Source organism: Ylistrum balloti, unplaced genomic scaffold (genome assembly GCF_031769215.1).
Source record: "Ylistrum balloti isolate Yb309-2 unplaced genomic scaffold, AGI_CSIRO_Ybal_v1 Utg370392, whole genome shotgun sequence".
NCBI lineage: Eukaryota > Metazoa > Mollusca > Bivalvia > Pectinida > Pectinidae > Ylistrum > Ylistrum balloti.
The window spans coordinates 107,064-133,569 of record NW_026782271.1 but is presented as its reverse complement, the minus strand read 5'-3'; the positions used below and the strand labels follow the sequence as shown (position 1 = coordinate 133,569).

The following is a 26,506-nucleotide window of genomic DNA, read 5'->3' as shown; positions in this document are numbered from 1 at the left end:
AGAAATTATCTGGGGAGGAGAGATAATTAGGAGACAGGTAGAGATTATCTGGGGAGGAGAGATAATGAGGAGACAGGTAGAGATTATTTTGGGAGGAGAGATAATTAGGAGACAGGTAGAGATTATCTGGGGAGGAGAGATAATTAGGAGACAGGTAGAAATTATCTGGGTAGGAGAGATAATTAAAGCAGGCAGAGATTATCTGGAGGATAAAGAAATTATCATGAAGACAGAGAGTATAATGTGGATTATGCAGATTAAACAATAAATTTCATGTCATTCAGATAAATGACTACAAATGTCTTAGTGAATGCTGATAGGGCAGGTTTATATCATGATCCAAATATGATTGATTTGCCTAACTAAGAAAATGAGTGGACTAAAGATGAAAATATCCCTGTTATGCAATATTGTATGTAAACATAAGTGCTTTACTATACACATACATAACAAGCTGTGTGTACATATCTTAACCGAGTTTCATAAACCAAAACAACAATATAGTGTGTTATGCAATTTACATTCATGAGCAGAATGTCTGTACTATTTATAAACAAATGTGTCCATGAATTAATGCGATATTGTACTAAAGCTGTAGTGTTTGGAGATTGTGTGTTAGGAACACTGTAGACACTGACCACTTCAATAAAGACATTTGTCAGAATTATAATCAATCTATTTACTGCTGTGTACTAAAATTAACTGCAAGTATGAAGAAAAAATAGACCTGATGTGTAAGTTTTGAGATGAGTCAGAAATCTCTCCATATTGTTTCTTAATACACATCTGGGATTTTTCTGCCCATTGTTTCTTGTTTTTGGTGTTAATGGGGTATAGTTTCAATCTGTGTCCTCTTTGCAAGACTTTATGCACTTATTACCAACAACAGCTTTGAAATATTTTCTTTTGGTTGGCAATATCAATAGAATAAAAGTTCTTATAATGCAACAAACAGAACATAGAGCTAAGTATAGAGCTAATGCTGTAACCTGAAGTGGAGTTAAGGTTGGTCTTAGGTCTAAGTGTAGAGCTCTAATACTGTTACTTTAAGAGGAGTTAAGGTTGGTCTTAGATTGAAGTGTAGAGCTCTAATGCTGTTACTTTAAGAGGAGTTAAGGTTGGTCTTAGATCGAAGTGTAGAGCTCTAATGCTGTTACTTTAAGTGGAATTAAGGTTAGTCTTAGATCTAAGTGTAGAGCCAATGTCATTACATTAAGTGGGGGTTAGGTAGTCCCTGGTATCCCTTGTCTGACTACCTCCTGGTATACAGGGTAATTAAAGAATAGTGAAAACAACTGGTGTTAGATAAGTGTTTTTTTTCATTACTATGAGATGTGGACAGATTTTGCTGAAACTTAGGCTTCTTCAGGATGACAAATTTGTCAAATTTTACCCATGAAGTAATAAAATTCTGGCATGGGCACATTTTTATTGTTATTGCTATTATCAAATCACACCATGTGACCAAGTCTTTTGCTCTATGCTATTCCATAAAATTTACTTTATTGCACATTTTAAGGTAACAGGTGATGTTTAAGATATATGTAACATGTTCATTCTCCTACTAGAAAATCAAATGTAATATAGGTCAAAGGTCAAAATATAGGTCATAGTGACCTACTTTTACCATATGACACACTATCTCACCAAGGTGAGGTAGTAGAAAGATGGACGGAAGGACAAATGGACATAATGCAGAACTATAGATTACCACTGTTTTTGGTGAGGGACTAATAATACTATTATGTTTTAAAAAAAATATGGTTCCTCTCATTCCTTGATACATCTGACATGTAATTTTATCTTGGTCAGTCAAAAAATTATTAATGTATGTTCTCAAAAGAGGGCAAGGTAAACAACAACAGAACAGGTAATAATTTACTAAATGATTGTTAATTATATCGTGCATCTTTCAGAGTAATTATGTCATAATTAAGATTCAAATTGTTCTAGAATTGCATGTATTTATCTGCCTTATATTATCTTAACACACTTACTAGCATATGGTCTCAGTTCCGAAGCTGTCGAACTGGTTTGTTTGGGTTATTTTTTAGCATATATCAAAATTTGCATTACTTTTACATATAGCCTGGTCTGTGAAAATGGCATATAGGCAGTGAGTGTAGCTGTGGTGCATCTTATCATCTTACGACTTATAAATAGCTAGGTGAAGACCGTTATCTTACACAGACAAATGTTTACAGTCAAGGTGGTTCTTAATCTGACTTCAGAATCATTATGTAAACATTAATATATACGATTTTTTATTTATTTTTTTTAAGTTAATAAACAAAATATACAGTAATAGGTCACCGCGGACTACAAGAACCACGCTGATGGTATGTTTGGGATGTCATTTTGACTTCTATGATTGCCTTTGATTCAATCATAAACAAGATAAATTATGGTATTTTCAAATGCCTTTTTGAAACTTAAACATACCTTAACTAGTTGCTTTTACTTGTTTGAGCATCTACACTGAATTCTGTGAGAAAGTGACTTTTATGGAATGTAATTTCTATACAATGTAGTGTACAAAAATTCTTTTCGATGAAGATTTGATTGTGCATCTGTGGTGCATTAAATTTTTCAATTCTCCGAATAAAATCAAAATAAGAAAAAGTATATGACTGTATCAGCTGAATGATCAAGAGCCTAGTGGAGGAGTAATATACAAAGTGATCGACGACAACAAGGTGCAGGAAGTTTTGGATCCCCTGGGGGATATGGATTCTGTGGTATATGTTGAGGCTGGGAGGTTCACAAGTAAGGTTTGTTTATCAACTATTACACAATTGAGGAAATGTAAATGCTACAGAGTATAAAAATAGACACACCTATCAAAGTTGAGATTAACCAGCCACCAAGTAAAAATTGTGTTGTGATCTTGTGAAGATATAAACAGTCTATACTGCTCAGCCCACGGCATATCTATACTAAAACAATACAGCTGAACCACATGTAAATTGTTATGTAGATCTAACCCTTTTTCCTGAACCTCATCTTCCTGTCGGGCACTTTTCCTGATCTCCAGTCATACAATCAAGTAGAAACACAGGCTTAACCTCTAACATTAACTTCTGAGTCTAGTAGAAAGTAGAGACTTTTTAACACTAACATAGTGTTTTATCTTGTTGAGTTAAAACTTTGTCATGTTGAGTACCGAGTCAAGTATTAAAAAAAGAACTTTTTCAACTCTAACATAAATTTCTGTCTTGTTGAGTATTGCGTCTAGTAGGAAATAGAACCTTGTTGGGTACTGAGTACCGAGTCTAGTAGGAAATAGAACCTTGTTGGGTACTGAGTACCGAGTCTAGTAGGAAATAGAACCTTGTTGGGTACTGAGTACCGAGTCTAGTAGGAAATAGAACCTTGTTGGGTACTGAGTACCGAGTCTAGTAAGAAATAGAACCTTGTTGGGTACTGAGTACCAAGTCTAGTGGGAAATAGAACCTTGTTGGGTACTGAGTACCAAGTCTAGTAGGAAATAGAACCTTGTTGGGTACTGAGTACCGAGTCTAGTAAGAAATAGAACCTTGTTGGGTACTGAGTACCGAGTCTAGTAAGAAATAGAACCTTGTTGGGTACTGAGTACCAAGTCTAGTAGGAAATAGAACCTTGTTGGGTACTGAGTACCAAGTCTAGTAGGAAATAGAACCTTGTTGGGTACTGAGTACCGAGTCTAGTAAGAAATAGAACCTTGTTGGGTACTGAGTACCAAGTCTAGTAGGAAATAGAACCTTGTTGGGTACTGAGTACCAAGTCTAGTAGGAAATAGAACCTTGTTGGGTACTGAGTACCGAGTCTAGTAAGAAATAGAACCTTGTTGGGTACTGAGTACCAAGTCTAGTAGGAAATAGAACCTTTTCTCCACTGAACTGTTTTTTATTTAACAGAAAATCTTTATTTTCTGAATACTGAGGGCTGCTACACCAGTTATAAACACAAAATAAACTTATTTCATCCCATAGCCTCAGTAATTCAACATAATATTTCAAAAAACTGACACAGGCAGAAATTTATTTGGTAGTCTATTGATCAATAGGAAATGGGATTTCAATGTTTATTAGCTGAAGCATTTGTGTAAGGAGAAGTAACAGGCTATAGTTGTAAAATGCACAAAAATTTATATATTTTTTTTACATCTTTGCTTAATTAGTTAGAATTAAGATTCCAGCAACATGTCACTACTTTCTTTGTTCTTTATGCATTTATATCATTTGCTAAGAGTTTGATCTTTATCAATAGACTAAAAACTGATAGCATAACTGCTTCTGTGTTTTGAAACACACTAAAACAATAATGGTAATTAAATTCTACAACAGATTTTTGATATTCAGTTCCAGAACTATCACTGTCTGTGTTTTATACTTTCAGTACTTCCTATAGAGTTTCAGCTTTTACAGTACCCCTGTTACTTAACATGGCATATGTTGTAAAGGTTACAGTGTCTCTGATCACTTCGTTTAAGATTTCATTTTGTGGCAGTATTTGTTAATACACCACAGCTATTAAACGCAGGTAATTCTTCAGCATGAATTTGTTTGATTTTGGTTAACCTTTGGTTTTAAGAGCTCAAGAACTTTTGGCATGTTCAGTGGTGGTGATTCCAATCAGTGACACATCTATTTTTTTTCTTTGCTAAAACATTTTATTTGCAGAATAGAGCAGCAAGTTCAAATTGAAGTTTTTTTAATCACTTGTAAACTAGAACAAAAACTTGCTGACCCAAAAAGGGTTGGGAGTGTCTCAATTTGGGAGAAAAGACCTCCAAGATGTTCGAAATGTTATTTTAAGTAATACTTAAGACTAGATCTAGCTATATAGTTGCACCACTATTTTTACAAACTTAATGACCCTCTATAATCTCTTACATTCATTGTTTTGTCATTAAATTTATATCATTCATAAAGTACAGGTAATTATTCAACAATATAAGGTAGCACAAATGGTGGTTTTGAGACATTAAACACAGGTATCTATTTGATCTTTGACAGACATGACAAGTTCACTGCTTCCATTTACTCAAGTACCATATAAGGTGCAAAACCATTCAACCATTTTACTTTGGTCAAAAAAAACTCCCAAAAGTTATTCAATGACTTTATTGCTCCTTTTCATAAAACATTGTTGTCTTTATAGTTTTGATGAAACATGCGTCTATGAAATTATGTATATTCACGAAAGTCAGAGGAGACCTGAGTTATACCTGTAATTCTAAATGTGCTAAATCTTTATATATGTTTCCTATTGTTTAATGAAAATACTTTAAGAGATATATGACAAATATCAACAGGTTACATAATAACAATTAGTTATTTCAGTAAACAGATAATGCTATTAAGTTTATTTCTTTATTAAATTGTGATGTTTCTGAAATTTTTGAGACTACATAGAAACTAAAACACATTGCTGACCAGACAATCCCTGTAATGATAACCAGAACCTGAAAAGTGTTAATCAATTAAGACAAAAGTGGAAGTCCCTGTTTTTTCTCCCCACAGAAACTAATGGAACAATCAACCAGGTTTGTTGATTAGTGGCTTAGCAGCTTAAATAGAAAGATATTTTGACCAAAATGTTAATCAATGACAGACATGGCATTAAAGCTGTAAAGCTTAATATGATGAAAAAAAAAATTTGACCAAGAGTTGTGAGTTCAGAACAGAAAGGTATAGATCCTGACCAAGGATCAATGTCTTATGCCACAAATAGCCTCTTAACTCTTTTATTTCAACAGCTGTCTGACCCCTACCCCATTACCCAAGTATGGGTTTCAGCATGTGCAGAGGAAAAGGCCTAGGTCAAACTGTGACACATTGTTGTATATAGGTGGGTATGGATTTCAGCAAGCATGTGTATACTTACACAGAGTTGAAAAGATAAGCTCTTCCCTGGCTACCTTGGAATGACTGTAAAAGAAAAAAGAAAACATATCTAGAGAAGTTAGTGAATTAATAATTTATCACAATTAATTGACTTCAGTATCACTTGTAACTAAATCAGACTTTCAGTGTATAAGAATCTAAACTCTTGCAAAAACATTGGTGTTGCTTATGACCTTCAAACAGTTTCAATAAAGGAGCATGTCTGCATGTAACTATGTAATCTGTGTCCTGAAAATAGGTCAGTCAGATATGCTATTAACTAAGACTGAGGTTGACCTTTATCATAAGTGAAGGTTATTTATAGTAATAGTATAGACTTGTTTTATTAAAGTGGCTTTTGTTCACAAAGGAAGATACTTAACATATACATATTAGAGGTAACCTTATTTCAGCTTTTTTTTTTGCACTAAAGATAATGCATTAGAATAATTGTATACGCTAATTGCAGTTTCTGAATGTCATTAATATACATGTAACAGTTATTGTGAATGTGAAAATTCTTCTTTGTATTAATATTTTGATCAAAATTGATGATGAGCGAAGATTTGATTATGTTAAAAAAGGTACATTTAATTTACAATTACCTGTATCTTAATGTTAATATTAAAAAATGTATCACAGTAAAACCTGTTATTTCAATTAAGATTGTAACACTGATCCTGATGTAAAACTGTTCTGGATTGACGGAGGTTTCTTTTAATGCTTTAATGATCATTTTACAGATCATTAAATTGCCAAGTTAACAATATCACGTTCAGAATTGAAGAAAATATATCAAATTATAATGGCAGTGTTAATGCATAATTTTAAATCATTCAATTTTTACAACTACAGATTGTATCTCCCAATTTTCTGAATCTGTTAGAGTAGTTAATTCTAGGGAGGGGGTCAGGATAGTTACAACCTGTATGAAACATGCAAATCTTGCTAACAACTTTTTTTTTTACTTTTGTGTTCATCTGTAAAAATAAATGGACAATTATTGATTAAATTTTTTTAAATTCTAGAGTTTGTGGTTATATTATCATGAAATTTTTTTTTTTTTTTTTTTAAATTTAAAAAAATACAAATGACTTCAGAAGTAAATTCATTTACCCACATGCAGCAATTATATTAACATTCTCTGGGTTAGTTCCAGATGCTGGAGATCTAGATGTCTCTAGTGGTGTCTTCACCATCCGTCTTTTGTTAAATTTAATTGACATTTGCAGTAAAATTACACTTTTATATAAAGTCAGGAAAGAGATCAATTTTAATTTTGTCTAAATCTTTGGCGCTTACAATGAAGATAAATGGACTTCTTCCGTTCTGTGTGACCTACATTTTCCAACATATATATATTTGTTAATCACTCAACTTTTTCAGAACTACAAAAAATAAGTAAGTTACATTCTCTTGATTGAGGTAGACCTAATAAGAAAACCAGCTGAAGTCAAGGAAATACAATTCCTGCTTATCTGAGTTTAGATAGTAAGCAAGACAGAAAGTAAAATACTGTTTGATCTCTTTTCCTACCATGTTGCTAAAAGTGTCGATGATTTTTTTTCCACATCATTTCTATTTCATATTCTCCAAGTTGTATAAGTAATCAACTCAAAATTGCAGAGTGTGAGAGTTTTTTTCAGAACTTCCTTTTCACAAAGTATTTATCTGCACCGACATCATTGCTTTTACTGCTGGATGGAGAACAATAGTCTATTTAAATGTTATTATTAAGAAACGTTGCGGAAGATGTTTTAGATAAGATATATGTCTGACTGTCATTTGACTGCTTGGGCGAATATCTCAATATTGTCACATCTGACAATAATTATAATAATATGCTGCTTTTATTTCCTATTGACTTACCAACCAACCCCATAATGATTATTTAATGCTTTAGGAAGCAGATTGGATAATTTTCACAGCAAGCACTTCAGACAGAGAAATCACAACCTGAACTGGCCTAGTTCTGTTGCCAGACAGAAAATTTCACATCAATCTTTCAAATGTTAATTATCAGGTTAGATTTAAAAAAAATAACCTTACAATATACAAACCAATATAAACTAAATCTTGTTGGAAGTTCAGGGCACAGAATAATCAATACATGCATGCACACTCTTTCATTGTGTATTGCCTTGTGTCTAGTACAAGAAGGTACTGTTTTCTGTTTCATTTTGGGATAGGTACAATGTACTATTCTTGTTTTTCATTCATGATTGTGTTTGCAGTAGAGTCTTGTTTATTGTTTGTTTTTCAAATTAATATTCAAAAGAGCCATGTTTGATATCCTAAATCTAATCTGTAAGTGGTCATCAATCCCACAAAACTCTGCCAGCCCACTGTAATTCAGCAGGGAGATATCTCCTGCTTTTGACCCCACGTTTAGACTTTAGACTAGGGTAATTGGTAAATCGTAAATTTGATTTGATTACATGACAACCATTGTCAATAAATTTGTCAATAATTTAATTATCATGAGAGTGGAGCCTTTCGGTGAGTCTGATATCAAGCCACTGGACAACATATTAATTTAATATAATAATCATGGATTATAAAAGTGTGAGACTGGTGCATTTGATATTGAATTGTTGGACAAATTGCATTTAATTAATTCAATATAAAGTTAAATCAATTTGACGACCATGAAATGTAAGATTCCTGTCATCACAAATAACTAGTATTATATTGATATCAAATAAATGAATACAATGCATATTTTTAAAATACAGGCAAATTTTAACTGGGTGTGGTACTAATAATGACTTGTTCTTTTATTCCTGGTTTCACATCACTGCTATTTAATACCTGTGACAAGTGATCTTACTGACACTGGGCAAATACTACAGAAATAAGAGACCAATTATGTAATAAAAAAAAGTAGTAATGAGAAAAATGATATAAATACCTTGGATATCAGCTCATCGTGGTTAGCTAGATGAGCTCGACAGTGTACACAGCTATAGGTACGGTGGCATTTGTTGGGCAGGTATGCTTGAAATGTTTTCACCATTTTGCGTGATGAAATACATGAAAACTTTTGTTAAAGTTGAAGTCTTTTCTTTTATCACCTTTCAATTCTTCGTAACTTCTTCTTATGAAACAATGTCAAATTTGCTTTCATGTGGTAGCAATACCACAGCGTCTATGACTAAATACAACTGGCAAGGTATAAAACACCGAGATTGTTAGGCGTGGTCTGGGCGTGTCGATATCCCTCGTCTGTCTGGGCGACTCCAGGTCTACCTTCCAAAACCCAAGGTAATAGGCTCCGGCTCAGCTCCAACACTCTCCTGTAATGGAAAGAAAATCAATTTGACTATATGTTCTCTTAGCATGCCTTGTGTCACGTTCTCCTGTGTTGGACTATATATCCTGTGAATGGATTCCATGTTTGGTTCATTCTTCCCAACATTTGGAATACAAATTGAGGAGAACCGAACAACAAAACATTATACAATGATTCATCAACAGTCTAAATGAGTCATCCAGTGATCACTCTATGCCATACCATAAACATTTTGCATTTTCAAATTTCTCATCAGCTTATATCATATATAATAGAAATATGTTTGCATGATTACCATATAAATCACACAGATTGTAAATTTCTGGGAATACTGAAGTATATATATCATAATTACTGATAAACAATTCTGATTTGTGGTCCTTGTAAATCATGCATCTTGTTTTCAAATCTTTATTTCATCATGAAATGAATTTTAGACAACATACAGACAGATTGACGTCAACACACGAAAACAATTACCTTACATGAAATATATGCTGTTACTATGGAAATTAGATTAGTATGAGTGACTGCATGTGCCATAATTTCAATCAAAATTGAAACAGCAAAATATAAACACAAGGATGTTACAGCTTCTACAGGTTCCGAGAAATCCTTTAAACTTTCACATTTAGCTCAGGCCATGGTTTATCAACGATAATGTCGTCCATGATTGGCATATCAATCATCACGAAAAAGATGTCCGTTGAATATTTTCCATCACTTACATCTTCACTTAGCTATATAACCCGGCCATTCTGATTGGTTAAAATTGGCACAATAAGTAAAATACCACGATGCCTTATGATAAGATTTCAAAATCAACACCAATGGTTTTCATATAACTATTCCAGTACTTATAATCATTGACTATCATTAAACATAGACCAGATTTAATTAACAAATGTAGATTTTACTGTACTATTTCTAATACTAATGGATTAATTGATAGTTCCATGGCCATCATGCATGCAACATGTAAAAATCTCAACTTCAACCCACACCATCCGTAAACATTCAGAATGACAAAAAAAATATCTTTTTGATATTTCCCAGTGTTTTATTCTAAACAACTATCCTTTTCACAGAGATATATTTATATATCTGAATAGCTTTTTCCTCAGAAGTGTTGGTTTGATAATGGTTATATTCTTAAAGGTGATACATTAACATCCTTACCATCACACTATTACACTTGATGTTACCATGCCATGGCTAGTTTCCCTACAAGCTTCAACAACATAACAGAAACAACAGAGCAGTATCTAATACAAAGCGTCATTCAATGCCTCTTACCCTTACAAGAGACACTGAACGTTGAACGCCTACATGCTTAATTGAGAAATTGTATAGTGGCAATTATTGTACTCACTACAAAGTTTTTTTTTATCTTTTTATTTACTTTTTACTTCACCATGGAAGGTGTGATTGCCTAATTAATTTTCAGAGAAGTATATTTAGATAACGGAAAAATGTCTATAAGACATAAATACCTGCCACCAAGAGAAATGATTAGTTTATAGTTATTGGAGGAGGGGAAGTTGTTCAATTAAATCAGCTGATGATTTGCCTTCCTCATTCTTATGGCGAGGACAAAAATATAATTTCTTCAAGAATATTTTATCTAAAAGTGTCAAATTTTTATCCTCAGCAATTTTCTACTCATTAGTTTGGCTAGTAGAAACATTGCCTTCTGAAATGTTCGAGAGAAAATATCTGCCAGCATACTATGCTTAATTCTACATACAGCCTGGTAATGGTAGAGAGCATGTTATAAAGACCAATTACATGTCCTATCTTATTGATAGGGTAGTATGGATCCATGCAAATTTTGGCCAGGATTTACTTACAGAAAAAGGCTTACAAACCTCAGTATCATTGCTAATTGTACAGGAAAGCTGTAGATCTTCAGGCAGTCAATTAGATCTGACTGTAAGTCTTGTCATATGATGTATGCCTATGTATACCATGTATCATGATAATTCTGGTAGAGTTGTTATTAAATTGTACAGTGACATGGTCTGGCTGCTAAAGAACTGCTAGTCCCAACCTGCCCTCACTATTACCATTAGTCTGTAGCTATTAAGATCAATCTATGATGGCTAGACAATGATTCATGTGACAGCTGACTTTTGCAAGGTCAAACAAATATTGTCAAGGTCAAACCATCTGAAAAGTTGACATTTTTAATCAGTCATGCATTTGTTGTTTAACAAAGTGTTTTTTGAGTAATTTCAATAATACAGAGGGTGATACACCCTTCTGGTGACCATACCACACTGATCTGAATGTGACTGCTCCACGATGTATTAATTTCAACATAGACAAAGTCAGGGCTTTTTCCCCGCAAATTTGGGAAAGGGCTTTCTCATTTTGAGAAGACAACTGATCATTTTGGAAGGAAATTTTAAGGAGTTAAAAGTAAATGTAAGGAATTTATCCATATCTAATGTGAAGTAATTCCAACTGGGAATAGAAGCCATTAAACACTGAAAATTGACTTATTTGGATCTGGACAGAAGCCTTTTTGATTTACCAAAGATACGAATGTTAGTGTTAGCATCATCCAAGTAAACTTGAAGCATCTTGAATGTATACATAATTACTTTTAAGTTTTGTCTCAATGTATATAATATATATTTATAAGGAAATCAATGTCAGAAGCCAGCAGGAGGATTGATGTGTCAATGTATTTATTATCAACTTCCCAGTATCTATCAAAAATCCAGCAACAAATTCGCTCATTTTTGTTGCCTGGTTTCACGCAGTGTCAATAGAGATTCCTTATAAGGATTTTAGATACCAAAGAAAGATACATCAGATTAAGTAACTAAATCAACATCTTATGTCACTGAATCAAACCTGGCATGTCTCCTGAATTGGATGGATCTCTCTAGAAAATTGATGGATCTCTCTAGAAAATTGATGGATCTCTCTAGAAAATTAATGGATCTCTCAAGAAAATTAATGATCTTAATTGAAATCTTTATCCATTTCCTAACTTTTGTCAACCCCAAGCCAAGGAAGAATACTACCTTTTTATTAATTTACAAACACTGATGAAGATACAAATTGATAATGACCAACTGCATCGATAGAAAAGAATTGTAATAATTTAATTTATATCAAACAATTTCAATCAGCAAATGCTTCATGTGACCAACGGTAAGTCTTTTAGATGCCAATACTGAGTCACTGGTTCGATTTTTCATGAACAATGGTGTTTAGGAAACAGTGCATGGACTGATAGGTATATACAACAAACTACCAGCAATACACTGGTGCTGCTGGGCCTTCCTTGTTTTCTCCACTTATTGTACTTGTATATAGACCACACAAATCTATAATCCACAGCTTATACATGTACCAGCTCTACTTGCACCAAGAGTACTAGTGCTTCTAAGAGTCTATGTTGTTTTGCAAGTCCAGACCTACTGTTTTCTATACAGTATACATGTGTATATATATATTTCAGATTCTCAATCTGGCCCTTGATATCTATCACCAAGCATTCTCTTGCACTCACCATCTCTCATATGGAATCTTTTTTTATACATACTGGTCACAAGCTTAGTGCCGATGGGAGATTTTCCACATCGATATTTGAACCTGTGGCACTTTCTATCCGAAGAAAACTCCCCATGGACATTCTGCTTTATACTGATTTAGTTATATCCAGTCTATACACGTACTTAATTCACCTGTTATTCATAAATAAAGGAAAATGTCAACCACTTTCATCCATATTATTATTTCAAGTTTTCAGCTCTGAATACTTAACTTAGTACTGCTTCAAACCATAGCCAATGATAACAGCACTGAGTATTAAAAAACCAAATCCTGGAAAACGGCTCAAGTAGTCACACACTGAATCTGTGTGTAGAAATATCTGCCATTTATTTTGAATCTATTTTCAAATTACTGACACATAATAATTATTGTAATTGTGACAGAATGAGTTGAATAATTTGATATTGGAATGTAATTATAAGGATTTAGATACTTTTTTACTTAACTGTGAAAAGACACAGACTTTAATGTATATTAACAGGTAACCCTCACACTTCATTATTAATGCCTGTACATATAGTATAGTAAATGTATGCTTTATCCACACCATTTTGTTGATGTAAGATCAATAAGTATATATACGCAATCAATTTACCTATACAAAAGTTTACCTGGTGTTCCACAGTGTCACGCTACCACACCTAAGCTGTCTGAATTTTTATGAAGTACCAATACAGTTTTACAAAATCAGATAATTACCAGGAAGAGTCACAAAGAGATTTATGGATTATGTATTGCCCATTGGCCCTGAATTGCCTGCTGGCCACGCCTTTCGCATGGATCCTTGATCACCTATCTAGAAAGATGGGAATTGGATTGTATGATCTGAAATGCAGTACCATGACAATATCTGATTCAGGGGCAATCTCTTCACCTTTCATCTTTGGGAGATAAGACATGGTTTGGGCTGTTACTGAATGCTGCTGGCTAAACATTTTTCCTGGAAAATATTTCCACCTATTTTCCTTGGGAGGCAAGCTTTAGATTGAACTCTCACTGAAATGCTATTGGCATACCTTATTCCTGTATTTATCTCGACCTGATATTCGGGAGATGAGACTTGGAATTTCTGCAACACTACCAGCTGCCGTCACAGTAATTATCACCTTGGAGAGTTCAAGGTACAACACCTTTAGAACAGAATCATTGTGCACAGTGGCAGTAGAGTTAATCTGATATTAATATCACGCATTTCAATCCCTGAATATCCAGCAAATCAGAACAATTGGACCTCCCTCTGGTCCATGCATCAGTAACACTGATCTGTGTTTGATGGCCAGCATGCCGTTCGCTCTTTAGGGCATAACTTTTCATATTTCTATTCTGTGGACAAGGTTCCCTAGTGACAACGAAACGAGGATAATTAAATAAACAATGCCATTAGTCAGTTGATGATGTGGCGTCCATTGGTCATATTTATGATTGAATATCTACTTAAAGTTATTACAATATATAGTGCAAGGTAACAGTTGATTATAGTCATCGGAAATACCGGGTAAGGAAATAATTCATCTTTTGCATTACTTTGTAGAACTTATTACAGCTCTACTAAGTGCTAATTTAGTGTGTAAATTATCCATAATAGATTATATGTCACATGTAGAACTGGTACAAAAACTTTAAAGTCTTTAATAAATAGTATATATCACTATCAGGCACCACATCTTTATATAACCATGACACATACCACATCTGTATAACTAATGGCACTATATAACAACTTCAACTTGTCTGTGTTAGATAAACCCCTGCATACCAGTGTATAAGGGAGTTAAATTTATCTGTGTTAGATAAACCCCTGCATACCAGTGTATAAGGGAGTTAAATTTATCTGAGTTAGATAAACCCATGTATACCAGTATACACTGCAGTAAAATTTATCTGTGTTAGATAAACCCCTGCATACCAATGTACACTGGAGTTAAATTTATTTGAGTTAGATAAACCCCCGCATACCAGTGTATAATGGAGTTAAATTTATCTGTGTTAGATAAACCCCTGTATACAAATGTACACTGAAGTTAAATTTATCTGTGTTAGATAAACCCCTGTATACCAATGTACACTGGAGTTAAATTTATCTGAGTCAGATAAACCCATGTATACCAATGTACACTGAAGTTAAATTTATCTGTGTTAGATAAACCCCTGTATACCAATGTACACTGGAGTTAAACTTATCTGTGTTAGATAAACCCATGTATACCAATGTACACTGGAGTTAAATTTATCTGAGTTAGACAAACTCATGTATACCAATGGACACTAAAGTTAAATTCATCTGAGTTAGATAAACCCCTGCATACCAGTGTATACTGGAGTTATATTAGCTGTATATTTACTTCTCCATCTTGATAGAACACCAAACTTTTTTTCTGAGTAAATTGATGGCTGCTTTCCTTAGTGATAGGTTAGATTCAGTAACAAGAGTATATGATGAGCAAGTACCACCAGTGTTTCTGCACAAAGGTATTATATAATGACACTCAGGTCTCAAGTTAGTATGGCATCATTAACTGGGAGAACTTAAGCTCTTGTGTGTTATACAGTGTTCTATGGAACTTTCAGTCAAGTGTTGCTTAAATATAATTCAGTGATAATGAAAAACAGCCTGCTGGGGTAAAAAACTACCTGGTACCTGAATTTAATTTGAAATAAAATCTGGACTGTATAAGATTATACAACTTATATAATGAATGGTAAAATTTCAAATTTAGCAGGGGACTGAACTCCTTTTTTCCATGCTATGGTTCAACCTGTTGTATATGGATGAAGCTATAGGATATTTAAATAATGACCTATTATAAGCCATGAATTAATGTACAGCTAGATGCCACATGTAGCTTATAAATAAATATAAGGTCAATCTCCTCACACCTACAACAGTACTAAAACATAAACAACAAAAATCATGCTAGCTCACGTTATCCTGACAGGATACTTATATCACCATAACATCATTGGCCATGACATACTGAAATTGAAAACTTTTCATAAATTGAGGATGACTACTTGAGTGTCTATGAAAAAATATTTGTTCAGAATTAATACTGTCAATTTTTTTTATACCTGTATGCTACATTTGTTTGTGAAGTAAATTATTCACACCTGCTTCAAAGGTATACCATAGTACAATAACCTACTATACTATTGTATCAAATTATAATGTATGTGATGAAACAGGGTTCAAAACTTGTATTATAGAAACATGATATTACAAAATATCAGAATATTTAGGTGAACATACAGTTCTGTATTGGTACATTAATGAATTAGCTTATTAAATCTATTTTGAATTTAAGGCAGAAAATTCATTTTTGTAGTACCATTGGAAATATCAAATTTAGATACAACAGAGTTTAGAAAATACAGACAACTATCATAACTGGGATAAAGCTTCTTTATCAAGTAGTCAAGCTCCATTAGCATTAACATGCTTAATGATGCCAAATAAACTGAATGTATGCTTCATCTTCAGCTGCTGTTCTAATCCAAGTATAGAATCTTACAACATATACAAAATCTAGGAATGCAAAAATTCAACAAGAAGGAAATAAATGATCAAAGGTCAGAGTATTTTCCATCATGGGAGATAACTCAATAGAGGAAGGGAGATAACTTTGTGCTCAGAACAGTCACTACAAATTCTGAGTATATATCAACAATACAAAGTACAAACCATCTAAGACATACTTGAAGACATGTAAAACAAGATAGAAGTTTTCTTTCACTAAGAAATCCGTGGAAAGTATTCAATTTATCTACTAGCAGTATAGCAGCTCCAAATAGATCTTCATTGCTTCTTTATTTCTTATTTGTTTCATTGATTGCCTCCCTTAGGATTTGCAAACACATGACTTTGGCTGAATCTCTGACTGATATATTACAATCTCTGGAATTACTTTACATGTAGTGCTCTGTTATGTTTCACAGAAAAGCAACCATCTAAATGTTAAATGCCATCATGACCAGCCGCCATGGACTGATCTGTCCTGTGTGTCAAGCTATCCTGTATATTGCTTATCTAACTATTTAGAAATACAAAATAATCATTATTGCACTGGTCTCGATCTCAAAGTAAACAGTTTTAAAGTGACAGTATATAATGCATTCAATTTCATCTGCAAACTGAATCTAATATCAAAACTTCTAAGAAGCTCTTGTTTAAAGCTGAGAGAAAGCAGCCAAAATAATCAATGACATTTCTGAGGCAGAGAGATGTAGGGCAAATTGACAGCTGATCATATATACAGAATATACAAGATAAGGTCTACTTTGAATATGTAGACATGATGATGATATATGGGCTCTGCAAGCTTGCCATACTAGTATTGATCATCAATAAAAATCACAAACAGGTTAAATCCAGCTCTCACAATAAAGCACCAAAATGGCAGACACAAGAAAAGAAAACAAGAGAATTCAAAATTTTCAAGTTTTCTTTAAAAAAAAATCACTAATGACACTTTGAGCAAGTGGGCTTACTATCAGCAAATTGGTCTTATCGTTGGAATTTCCTAATTACCATCAACAAAAGGTGTTAGGGAGAGGGACAGCAGTGAACAAGAAGGTTCCCATTAGTTTTCCACAAAATCTTCATCTATATTCTGTTGAGAAAAAATTTTAGCAGAAATTTTTTTTTTCCATGGAATAGTTGTGGAAAGTAATTATGCTGAATCTATGTGAAAATTTTATGAAGGTAACAAAAAGTTTGGATTTGAATTTCATCACTAAGTAGATTTTGATCATAAAAGGTATATGGTAACATGGGAACACTGTACTATAACTCTTATAGAGGTTTACTGAAATAATTATACATAATGTATCTTTCACAGGACATTGCGCAACATCTTGTGTATTGTTAGATAGCTGTCAAGGTCAGGGGTCAACCCTTTATATATATATATATGGAGATATTGGATTACCTATTGTTATTAAACTGACTTTAACATGTTTACCCATTGTCTGTCCATACCAAATCATTGATTGTTTGATCAATGTCTTCATTGTGTAACAACACAAAGTCTGTTTAGTTATAACAGCTATTCTATATAATCAACTATTTCAACAAATAAGCTCTTTACCAAACAAAGACAGTTAAAATCCACTGACAAGTTAATCACAGCCGTTACTGATTAAGCTGAAAATCCACACAGTTACAATGAAACCACTTACGACCTCTGAGCACCTTTACAGTGTCCATATTAATCCTAAAACTATCAACAAACAAACCACTTATGACCTCTGAGCACCTTTACAGTGTCCATATTAATCCTAAAACTATCAACAAACACTCTAGCGTATAAACACCCTTTATCTCACAGGTGATGGCCACTGGCTGATCTATCGATTCTTTCTACCCTTCATTGTGTCTGATTTCAGGCCATAACTCTATATATCTACCAAGTATTGTGTCTATAATCACATCTTTCGTCCCGTATCATCCTGGATCTGCCCATTCAGGGTATTTTCAGGTTTAATCCTAATCTATCCATTGTTGCTGATTGTGTCATATACCATTGTGTATCATTGTATGTTTGTGTCATATAGTTAGATATAATATCTTGAATTGTCAGATCTGATTTTTACATTTCATCATTCCATCATATAACCCACCTTTGTATTTACACTAATTATGAAAAACAGAGCAGACAATTGCCATTGAACAAAAGAACACAACATATTCATATTTCTCAAAATTTTGCAAATGTGGAACAGCCAAATACACGTTTGTGACCTACAACTGATTCGTGAAACAATCTTTTCCTTTTTCTATATTCATGCACAGTGCTATTTCCACATCCAAACCGTAAGCTTTAAAACCATCTGAAAGCCCAGGTACAGTAGACATCTGCAGTTTTATGATTCCATTGAAACCAACACCTCAAACTGTGCTAACTTTACATATTGTATATATCCAAGATTTCTTTTAATATGAGACTATGGTGTATGTATCCCTACTTTAATTGGAAGTCCTTACAGGTATGTAAGATCACTCAACCATGTTATTTAGAATTAAAGCAGAAGTTGCTGCTATATCTATAAATGTACCAAGATCACTTAAAAAAAGTTTCACTAATTACATTCTCTGTCTCTTTCTATCTCCCCTGAACAGCTTCCTTACTCCTGACAACAAATGGAATCTTTTTCCAAATTATTTGTACAGACTACAAAACAAATCAAATTTTTAAGTCTTTCAGAAAAAGTTTAGAATAGATTCATATAAAGCAATTATGATGTAGTTTTCTCTGTGATAGTTCTTTGTTGTGTTCAGTCTTGCCCAGATCAACAGCACTTTTGTCTTGCTCAGCACAACTTGTATGTATATATTTCTACAATCAGCTGTTCTATGTATAAACAGTGACCTTTGACCTTAAGATACAGGTCACCTACAAAATGTGTACACAACACTGTAGCTCAGCATCACTACATCAGGCTGCAGTGAGCATATGTTAACATACATATTACTTATGCATTGTATATATATATTTCATCAATGATAAGATTCGTCTTATCATATTTCTTAGGATAATACAACGTATTGATGATTCTTGAATGCTTTATGCCTTCAGACTGAAAAGGCAGGGAATTTAAGGAAGACAAGTGACTGAAAAAAACAAGATTAAATATATATGTATACTCAACCATATTTCAACGCACACGCACAGTCATATCACTTTCATATGATCTCCAAGTAAATTTTCCCACTATCATAATCTCAAAAACATCATGATCATGAAGCTATCAGAGTTGGCATATAAAACGTGCAAGAAAATCTTTGATATGTTAAATAACAACTTATTAAGTGCAGTCAGTGGTGAGGGGAGTAAAGACTGCTAGGCATATACTATATACAATGTACCAGTATGATAATGTACACCAAATGTCTCAGACAAAATGGCAGATTTTGTATATATAGAATAGCAGATTTTTTATATATATATATATATACATATACTGAATTCATCAGTAGTACAATTAAATTCCAATTCATTAGTAATGCACTATTCTGGAGACAGCACTGTTATTAAACTACAGACATGTGTACATGTACCTGTGTGGATGCCTGTTTGATCTAAAATGTGAGGGCCTTTAGTGTAAGGTCAATGTTCTTTAGCAATGACCATCAAAAACTGACCACACATAAATCATTTGAGGTCAAAATCCTCTATCTCTCAATGGACCTGTGATCAGTGTCACTTACCTCCTAGTTGATGGGCATTGATCTAAAAATTACAGCTTTTATATATAACATCTTACTATCCATGCTAAATCTGCGGAATATCTAAGGCTGTTTAACAATGGTTCACTTTCACTAAAGACAGATCATGTCCTTTCATCTGTATATCAATCTTATAACATAAACAAAATTGCACTGATTTCCCGTTTAACTTTCTTTTACCACAGGAAAATTCTTATCCAGGCACATTGAAACAAGAAATATTAAACCACAAGTTACATTAGAATAATTTACTGGAATTAATCTGGTTGAGCGAAACCACATCTATTCATTCCCCATTTCCTTGTTAAATCATGACCATTTATGAGCTGATTTTAATTAAATCTTACTTTGATTATTCGGTGCGTTAGAGAATGAAGTGAGCTCTATGTAAAATTTTTTGAAATGATTACATGTGCAGCTCTGGATTGAAATGTTAATCCTGACATTAAAACTCTGGTAGATAACTAAAATAACAATACTGCTTCAGATTACTTAACTCCGGAACGTAAACCAATAGTTTGTAACTAAAAAATTTGTAACTTTAAAAACTTTTCATAGAAACTGATTTGTGTTCACAAATCTTCCTTCACATAAAAGAATTTTGTTCAAAATTCTTCCATCACAAGCAGAAATTAACTTTGAATTCAAAATTGCAGTCATATTTTTTGCATCCATGATGACAAGCTTCATCAATATTGGGATGTGATGGATATTACAGGAGCTACTGACCTCTGTACCATTGGCCCTCGACCTCTCTCACAGTGACAGATGGTGACTTGATTACGTGAGTTTTCCTGTGTATTTTATTCTTCTTTTATGCCATGAGCTGGACTTGAAAGCTATATTTAGCACCTCTTCGAATTGATCAATACAATGTAGTTTATTGTGTAAGGCGATTGAGCCAGCTGACCAAAAAAATCTACTCACGTGTTCAAGGGTTGTTTCTTTCTCAGGTTCATATAATGTTCTACTCACGTGTTGAGGTGTTGTTTCCTTCCCAGGGTTCATAAAATAATCTACTCACTTGTTTAGGTGTTGTTTCCTTTCCCGCGTTCATAAAATGATCTACTCAAGTTTTCAGGGTTTGTTTCTTTCCCAGGTTCATAAAATGATCTACTCACTCGTTTAGGGGTTGTTTCTTTCCCAGAATCATAAAATGTTCGTTATCAACCATATGTTATTGTGTTCACACTATAACTGTTCAGTTCTTCTGAACTTCTTGATAAGTCATTATAACAGCATCCCAACATTATATATCATTAACTGATGTAGTAATTTTTGTTGGACTTTTTAAAGCGAGTCAAAAACACAATTCCAATATTCTGACAAGTCCCAATAATAAGAGATGTAGTGTGTCTCTCACCAAAGACTTGAGTCCCAGACTCAAATATCAGTAGTGATGGAGTCAGTCAAATATTTCTTAAACATCTTTCAATATGATATATGTGTACATTAACAATCCACAAACGTTAACGTAATACATTTCCAAGGGAAAACATATGTGATCAAATAAATGAATCAAAGCACACCGAACTAATGAGGAAACATATATGTAATGTGTATATACACATGTTCTCAAACTAATACTAACTTTATGGTCTCCAGTTTTAATATGTTAACTTGTGCATAACACACCTGAGCTAAATATTCCATGGTAGAGCTTGTACTGTGATCGATACCAAGACACCTGAATTATAAAGCAGGTCTGTGATCGAATATGTAGTTCTGACCTATTATCAGGGGAAACCCAAATATAGCCCAGTCTCTCTACCACTACATCCATCAGAGCTTTACTTTCTCTTGCTAGTCTCTAATTATCCCTAAACGACCTCTGACAGGTACCTGAGTTTATCTCATGTTCTGCTGTAGCTAATAATGTAGCTTGAAAATCAATCATAAAAATCAGTAGATGTAGAGAGCGCCCCCTAACACCCACCTCTACCACTGCATACCACTGACCTGTTCTAGTACAAGTTATCGAAACCGATTCTCCAGGCCTCTAACATGTAACCTTATATTCCTACTGACAAACTGGACTTTTATAAGTACATGATTTGATAACTTATATTCTCCAGAGTTACAGTATTTTCTTAATTGTAAGAAGATCAATATCATTTAAGCCTTATAAATCATTATCTCATACAACAGTACCTATACACAACAAGCATTCTATACAAGCAAATGTCCTGCTGAAATCCTACATATTTTCTCTGCAGTACAAAAAATCTACAATGTGAACCGGATTACAAGTGCCATCATTCAAAATCAATTCCTCTAGTCATCTTGCCAAGTCTTGCAATAAGATTGAAAACAGTCTCCCCTGTCATTCCTTATAACAAAATCTATATCTAGAAACATCATTTTTCCCCCAGAACAGACATATCAATCCAATTCTATGCTTCAGTATAAAAAATTCGAAATCTTTTGCCTTCAAATAAGTCTAGCAGCTATTGAATATTTTATTCTTTCTTTTGTTTTAACACACATGTGAACCACCTTTCTTCAAATATCTTGAGTCGTCACCAGATGATACTCTAGATACAAGAAAGTAATGTTTAAAAGTCATATGTTAGAAACAATAAACATAAGGTCTTGTTACAAATCATCATATAATATAATTCCACAGAGTTTGCATTACAAGTAATCTTATAAAGTTGGAATAATCAAACTTTAACCAAACCTAAAGTGACATACTTGTTTTACTTTAATCTTGTTTACACTAAATTAAGCAAATTTGATATTTCTTTTTAATAGGTTTATCCTTAATTTAAATCCCAAATACATTGATCAGAAGCTTTGACCTGAGAAACAAGTTAAATCACATCTTACATTCATATCCAGTATGAACATGTTGTAACACTTAAAATGTATCTTATACCCTACTCTTTTGTACTTCAGACATGTCATTTAATCTTAATTTTTATTGAAGTGACTTGGGAATGGAGCCCATGGCTTTGACTTTAGGAAATTGTGTGACAAAATTTCAAATTAGAATTGGAGAGTACCATCCAGATTTTTTTTTTAATTGCTATTATTTTGGGAATTTTAATGTATGGGTTTGGAAAAACAAAGGTAAATTTGCCACTGGCAATGGACCATTTTCAGCTCCAAATTCCATTTACTGAAAAACTGGGATATACTCTTCTTTAACACCATACCTTCTAATCAACATTTCATTTTTGGGCAATTGCAAACAGAAAAAAACGTTCATAATTGTGACATTATACATGTATAGACAGTAACAGCTAATCCCCATCCCCTCACCCCCCCCCCCCCCCCCCCCAAAAAAAAAAAAAAGGTTAGAAATTTGTTAAGGAACACTATATATTGGTCAATTCATTGGTTAAGACAAATGTTGAATTTTACTATGGATACAAGGTAGTTTCCAAAACTTTATGGGTCGAAGGAAGGCATTGTGTCACCTTAACCTATATTTAGTAATGATAATGAAGATTAACGAGATCCCACTTACTTAACAGGAGACAGACCAGATATATCAGTATCATACATTAACTATACATATATATATTTATATATGGCATATGTACATAGCATATGTTTGCCCCTATACATAATGAAGGGGAAACCCCTTGGTCTATAATGACAGTCATACCTTGACATGTACACACACCTTATCAATCATATTTACAGGTCTGGTGTATTAAGTTGTAGCTATATAAATAGGCAAGAATCAATTTATTCATGCAGTAAGTCTGAATCTCCAAGATAATTACCCCAAATTTATTTCATATTAAATGTTAAACCAAAGCCAAAGCAAATTATCTTTCCAGTACCACCAGCAAGTTCTGTGATTACAACTATTTGCTTTAAACTGAAGACTGTCACACAACCACATATGTGTATGTGATAGCTCATTAGTAGATTGTTGGCCTATGGTGGGAAACTCAGGTGAAGATCCTAGGTATGCTGTTCTTCTGTACAGCCACCAGCTATCATCAGGGCACCCTACCTCAAAATAGTATGACATGACTGTTCATTGGGTTGTACACCCAGCAAAATTCCACTCTCCAATATGTCTACAAAACCCCTCCCCATCCAATCCCCTTTAATCCTTGTCACTCACATGTCCCCATAGTACACATCCACACATTCCCCTAACACTTGTTAATATAAAAGTAATCCTTATCTATTCTGAACCCCTTTATCTCTCATCACTTTCACATCCCACTTGTACACACGAACATATGGTTACAGTTACACCATCTATGAAAAAAAATTTACCTATCTTCTTGTCATTGGCATCCTCATATACATTGTTATGAAAAAAACTGCTGCATGAAATGCTTAAAACGGATTATTTACCAATGTGTGTGGCAAAGTAATGTCATAATTTTACCAAAATCAATTGTGTATAATTACCAGCCCATTAAGTGCCAATGGTGCAGGAATTCATATATCACAAGTAATGCTAACAAATTGAAGTTGGCTCTAATTCCCCTATATTAGAATGGAAATTGAGAGTGAAAATGGCTTCTTTAAGCTGGTCTTAATTCCAGCATATGGGTAGTATAAATGTCAAAGACAACAGTAAATTCAATATGAAGCACTATGTGATGTGCTTCATAGAATTTGTGCTGATTCTGTTTGCATTCATGGTTTCCACCTTAACATGTACAGTAATTGTTTACTACATAGTGCCTTGACCACTTGTGTGTATTAGTATTAATTTCAATCAGTACTTAAGTATGAAAGATGTTATCTAACAACACGAATCCTAAGCATGCAAATTGTACAGTACCAATTTACATTTTCCTTATAAAGAATGAAGTGGTCCAGATGAAGGTCCACTGTCTATATAAATATAATCAGAAATAAAACAGACACAGGTCATATAACCTGTAACATAGTCAAAATTCAGAGCCTTGGACAACTTTCCAGTGATGTCAGTGTGTGTCATTGATTATTCGAGACAACAGTGTTGACAAAGACTTTCAAGATATAAAATATGCAAAGAAAAATCAATAATATCATACTTCTATGATCTGCATCCTGTTTCTGGGTTAACCCAAATAACACCATTGAAAAATTATTCCGTAAATTGTATAAATGTCAGATACGTGATTATTAGAACCTAGAAGTACTGTAACACGTGTCATGCCTTTGTACCTTATGGGTCAGTTTCAGTAAAATGAACTCAATGACATTCTTTGTTCGCCGTTCCACATGTGTTTACGACCAAAACAAAGAAACCCAGCTGGCTTTGTCCCGTTACGTCGAAGTACATCAACCAGTGTGTATTCCCCTGACAGCTGACTGGCGAAAACAACAGCACACGACGGCCCTAATGGAGCATAATTGCTGTTACCCATACACTCTTTCTTAATGATAAGTGAAAGTAGTAAAACTTAGAAATGATAGGTAAAATGGCATTATCATTTAGGCGCCTTTCATGGCAATATACAGAAAATATGGCCTCCTTGGCAAAAAATGAAAGCAGTTGGCAGCGAATTTCCGCAGTTCATGTAACATACAGACGTTAACTCTTACCTTACAGTGGCCAAACGAATTCACTGGATAATAATCTTCAGGATTTCACAACAAATATTCGCTGTTAAACGGACTTGCGATCGCATTTACTTCCTTCAGGATTGTTCCCCAGACTGCGAGGTCGTCAGTGTTTATGTCTTCAGTCTATGCGGAAATGAGGTGACGTACAAGTCACGTGATATTCACAGCAACGTAAACAAAGCCATGTGACTGGGCTATATCGATGTGAAAATGTCAACAAAGGGACCGCGATCCGTTGAAGATAATATTGTGTTTAGCTCTGTAAACATAGGCTTTATGCTGTCGTCCAGTAGACGGCCTCTAAACAGACTGGACAATGCAAGGTGTACGGCAGACCTATTGCAGTCATATAGCACGATCTGTGTTACTTTATAAAGATAATGAAACTGATATACACGTAGATATTTAATGTAGAGTTCGGGTCTGAAGTAGTGTATATGTAATCTCATGGGCTTTCAATAGGCTTAGCATCGGAAGAAAGCCAAGGGCTTGTAGTGATGCCTAATACTATAATTTGCGTGTAGATGTATATATGTATTTAAACGGTGCCTGTAGGTATTTAAAAAGAAATAAAAAAAATGGTTTAAACTAATAAATCAATAACTTATATTGACAGTTACATGTAAGGCCCTACGTTTTAAACGTCTAAAATATTAATTATATAATTACAAAATGTTAATCTATTGATAAAGTGATAAATATATCTATTGATATTAAGGAAACAATGGGCAGAGATATTGATATATTTATCCGTGAGGCAACAAATATTAACCATATGATAATTTATATTGATTATTTTTGCTAAAACTTCAACATTAATTCGCCTTGATGTAACAATATTACAAACAAATATCGTTATGTCAGTTTGTCACGTTTGGAAATCCCACATCCCCAAAGTTTTATTTAGGTCTATTAAAGAATTTATTGAAAATAAAAGGAAGAATTTCACGTTCGTTCGATCGGGGAATTGAATTCTGTTTGCTTGGTTTGTAATAAAGTACGCGCCTGTGGCCTCCTCAAGGAACA

General features: G+C 33.7%; 1 protein-coding gene across 1 annotated transcript in view; it reads right to left on the bottom strand.

The window, feature by feature from the left end:
- The window catches only part of LOC132554309 (protein yippee-like 1), a 37,153-nt gene extending 11,604 nt beyond the window's left edge, over positions 1–25,549 (bottom strand). The window contains exons 1-3 of the mRNA XM_060218614.1: positions 25,460–25,549; positions 8,779–9,163; positions 5,869–5,912 (exon numbers count right to left, since the gene is read on the bottom strand). Coding sequence (XP_060074597.1) covers positions 5,869–5,912; positions 8,779–8,883 — 149 coding nt within the window. The 5' untranslated portion in view covers positions 8,884–9,163; positions 25,460–25,549. The remainder of the gene's footprint in view (positions 1–5,868; positions 5,913–8,778; positions 9,164–25,459) is intronic.
- Positions 25,550–26,506: the final 957 nt, after the last annotated feature.